The sequence below is a fragment of the Atta colombica genome, unplaced genomic scaffold (genome assembly GCF_001594045.1).
Source record: "Atta colombica isolate Treedump-2 unplaced genomic scaffold, Acol1.0 scaffold229, whole genome shotgun sequence".
In the NCBI taxonomy this organism is placed as follows: domain Eukaryota; kingdom Metazoa; phylum Arthropoda; class Insecta; order Hymenoptera; family Formicidae; genus Atta; species Atta colombica.
The window spans coordinates 335,371-339,760 of NW_017259326.1; the positions used below are offsets into that span (position 1 = coordinate 335,371).

Below are 4,390 nucleotides of genomic sequence, written 5' to 3' on the forward strand. Positions count from 1 at the left end.
CACACATATATATATGTCAAATAATGAAAATTGATAATTACAAATAATTTTGATGAAACAAACTTTACCCAAGCAAAATAACAAGTCATGATATATATAAATGCTTTGCAAGCGCTGCTGTGTTACTTGGAAAGACTTAAAAGTCTATAGGCAACTAATCATAATCAAATAATCACTTATTTATTAGGAGCACTTATACATTTAAAATCTAGAGTAAACAAAATTCATTGTTTAATATGAGTTGTATTCATCTTCACTTTGGATTATGAAATAATACTAATATATAATCAATAGTATATAATCAGCGAAAATATTTTTATTAGTTCACTTATTAGTCATAAAAAGTGCTTAGACTACATATGAAAAAAAAAAAATTTTTCAAAATCCTGAGCCAAAACATCTTATTGACGCTTTCTCTTTTATTTATATATATATATGTATATTATTTAAATCGTAAAGGCATTGAAACCATTTATCGAAAAATCGAAGGAAGTATTTAATATGAAAACAAAATTTCATGATTTCTGCAAAAAATAAATTCATTTTTTAATTATATGCAAATGTACGCAACAAAAACTTTCATATTTATTTATGTCGATAAAAACATAAAAATTAGAATAAGATATTCATAGATAAATAAATCAAACTAGTAATATTAATGGCAGGTAATGGAAAGACGATAGAAGTAAGAGAGTTAACTGCTAAATTTGCTACGGATATAATCGGAAGCACCGCTTACGGACTCGATGTAAATTCGTTCAAAGATCCAAACGCAGAATTCCGTAAATACGGCAAGATGATATTTTATTATAATACATATCGCAGCTTTGAGATGCTCGCAATATTTTTCCTTCCAACTATAGTCCGTTTGACACGAATAAAGATGTTTGGCAAAGAGCCCACTGATTTTATGCGTAAAGTTTTTTGGGAGACACTAACTCAGCGTATGAAATCTGGTTTGAAGAGGAACGATCTCATTGATATTCTTCTCGAATTAAAAAATAATAATAATAACGATCAGAATCTTAAAGATTTCAGTAAGCGAACTAAAATTAACTATTTATACTTTATACGAACTTTTTTTTTAATTATGTCTAATAAAAACAGAAATGTGATATCTAATGATAAATTAGATTAATTGATTCGTCTAACTAATAATTCTGATAATGATAATTAATTAAAACAACTGGAAACCTTTAAAAATTTACAATGAAGTAAATTGTAGCTTTCGATGGTGATGATCTTTTGGCACAAGCAGCTAGTTTCTTCTCAGCTGGTTTTGAAACTTCTTCAACGACTACGACGTTCGCGTTGTATGAACTTGCGATACAACCTGAAATACAGAACACTCTGCGAAAAGAAATTTTCGAGGCGCTCAAGAAATCTAATGGAAAAATTACATACGATATGGTATGCAGCTAATAATAAAAATAAAGTAAACCTTTAGACCACCGAGACAACTTTAGGACGCTCGCACAGAATGCAAGAGAATCCGGTTCGATTCCCGGCCAAGGCAATATTTTTCGCAATAAGTTTATTACAGTTTTTTAAGATTAAATTTGGGAAATTTGGGAGGGATTATTAATATTTCAGATTGATTGCGTTGAAAGTCCGACAACCATATTGGCATGCAATTATAATTTTCTGAAATTAATTCATTTAAATGAATATATATATTATAATAGTTCTTCTTAACATTGAGATCATAATGGCGCTTCGTATTTAAAGTAATGTATTTAATATAAACGGTCTTATTTAATCTTATTACTGTGTTATAATTTAAATGAAAAATTATCTTTACATATAATTTTTTATTATCAGGTATGGTCATTACCATATCTCGATATGGTGATGTCAGAAACATTGAGAATGTATCCACCATTGGCATATCTAAATCGCATCCCTAATCAGACTTACAAAGTACCTGAGTTCAATCTCGTAATTGAAAAAGATACACCGGTTTACATTTCGATGCTTGGCCTACATTATGATCCAGAATATTTCCCCAATCCCAATAAATTCGATCCAGAACGATTCAATGAGGAGAACAAACGTAACAGACCATCGTGTGTCTATTTCCCATTCGGAGAAGGTCCACATTCGTGTATTGGTAAGAAAACTGATTTTAATATCATCTCTATTAAAATATTAATATAAATTTTTTCATTTTTTTATTGACATAATATTATTATGGTACTATTAAATATGTATTTCGCAGGCAATCGCTTCGGGCTCTTGCAAACGAAGCTAACACTACTTAAGATCTTGAGCAAATGCGAGGTGACACTGTGCAAAGAAACTTTGGTACCAGTAGTAATTGATCCAAAAGGAGCTATGACAGTGCCGTTAAATGGTATATTGCATCTCAATTTTCGAAAAATTAATACTTGTGCTATTTAAAATATCTTATAGAAATTTTTTTTTATTTTAAACCATAAATGTACAATATATTCCTTTATACTAAATATGCGCTTTGATAAGAAACTGTATAATTAAATATAACAATAAATATGTTGTAAATATGTCGTATATTGTATTTTTTGCACTAAATTATTATTAAAATAATAAAATCGGCGATACGATAAAATTTAAAAGAAATTTGTTATCTCTTTGTTGTATCATAAATTAATAGCAAATAACTTAGTTAATTGTACTTTTAATGCGTTTAACAATTTTTTTTTATTAATATTCTTATTTATGATATAAAAATTTGAATTATTTTTATTTTTTGAATTAAAATTTTGAGTTTTTTTTAACTAAAAATTTTAACTGTTTTACAATATAAATATTATTTTCCAAAAATCATTCAATATTTATAGAAGAGTTATAATTTATTAATTCATTCGTCTTGTACAGTGAGGTAGATAATTGCTTGCTCATGTTTAGGAGAATGAGAAATGGGCATACAAGTTACTGCAACATAATTTTGCAATATAATTTCAGGCTTCGAGAAAATCACATATTTCATGCGTGAAAATAGTAGTGAATAAATAGTAATGCATAAACAATACTGAAACTCGTCTGTAGACTTCACGTCACTTTTTTCGTTTATAAACATCAAAATTCACACATACAATAATTATTTATAATTTTATAATAAAGATAATAATTAATTAATTTACAATATCTTGAATTGAAATATGATGAATCAATTTTATTACTATATATTATGTTTCTATACACAAATAAAATTAACTGATTTGAGAAAAAAATAACTGATTTGATGAAAAATAATTGACACAAATAAAATTAACTGATGTGAGAAAAAAAAATATATATATATATAGACATATATATATTGACAATTTAAGCGGAAAAGAACTTATAAATGTCTCAGGAATAATAAATTTGCGTTTTTATTCGGCATATATGTGTGCATACCTTACTTCAAAAGTGACACAACTAAAAAAATTAAGTTTTTCAGAAAAAGAGAAAATCTATTTTTAAACTTTAAATTTTAATTTTAAAAAATGGAATAATAATAATAAACATACAAATAAAGAGAAAATCTATTTTTTAACTTGACAAAAAATTTTTAATATTTGATTACATAAATATCGATAGAAAGTATTTTTAATATATATAATAAATAAAATATATTTAATAAAATATTATTTTTATTTTATTAAAAAAATTTTTTTAAACCATCTTTTTTTTAGGTGTGACGATCGATTTTGACAATTTTTTATAAAGTTAAATTAGATGATTGATAGTATAATATTTATACTTAACTTATTTACAGCAACAATTCGAAAATTTTTAATTGTTTAAGGGAGCAATATATAGGGCAAATCAAAAGTTTGCTCGAATATCTTGAAAGCAAAGCATTTTTGGGAAAATATTTCAAATAAAAATTATAGGATTAAAAAGCTTTATTCACTAATCACATTTGACGTTGGGTATCGTGGCCAACATCAAGTTAAGATCAAATTGATTTTTTTAAATAGAACACCCAATTTTGATGGCAGGATGTGAAAAGAACTTTTTAAATCCTACAATTTTTGTCTGAAATATTTTTCTCAAAAATGCTTTGCTTTCGAGATATTCGACCGTTTACTTTTGATACATCCCTGTATATTTTAATTAAATGTTGATCATATCTTTGTTTTGTTATCAAAATTTCGATTTGTTATCGGAATCTTAGTAGATCGCAATGTAAATACATTGAGTAAATAATGTCATTGTTTATACATAAAAAATTTTTAATACAATTTAATAATACTTGTTTCTCTCTAATATGTATTAAATGTGTTTTCAAAGTCTATAATAATTTTGCAATAAATTCAACACACATATCTTTATTTAGAAACAAACTGGTAATGAAAAAAACTGAAAATAATTAAATATAAAAATTAATTAATTATAAAAGATTTTAAGATTAAATTATATA

The 4,390-nt window shown here is 25.5% G+C and overlaps 1 protein-coding gene across 1 annotated transcript in view; it reads left to right on the forward strand.

Annotated features, from left to right (window-relative positions):
* Positions 1 to 4,390, forward strand: part of LOC108688358 — an 18,519-nt gene that overhangs the window by 8,745 nt on the left and 5,384 nt on the right. The window contains 4 exon segments of the mRNA XM_018194593.1: positions 666 to 1,037; positions 1,226 to 1,410; positions 1,822 to 2,110; positions 2,219 to 2,389. Of these exon segments, the coding sequence (XP_018050082.1) occupies positions 666 to 1,037; positions 1,226 to 1,410; positions 1,822 to 2,110; positions 2,219 to 2,389 (1,017 nt within the window).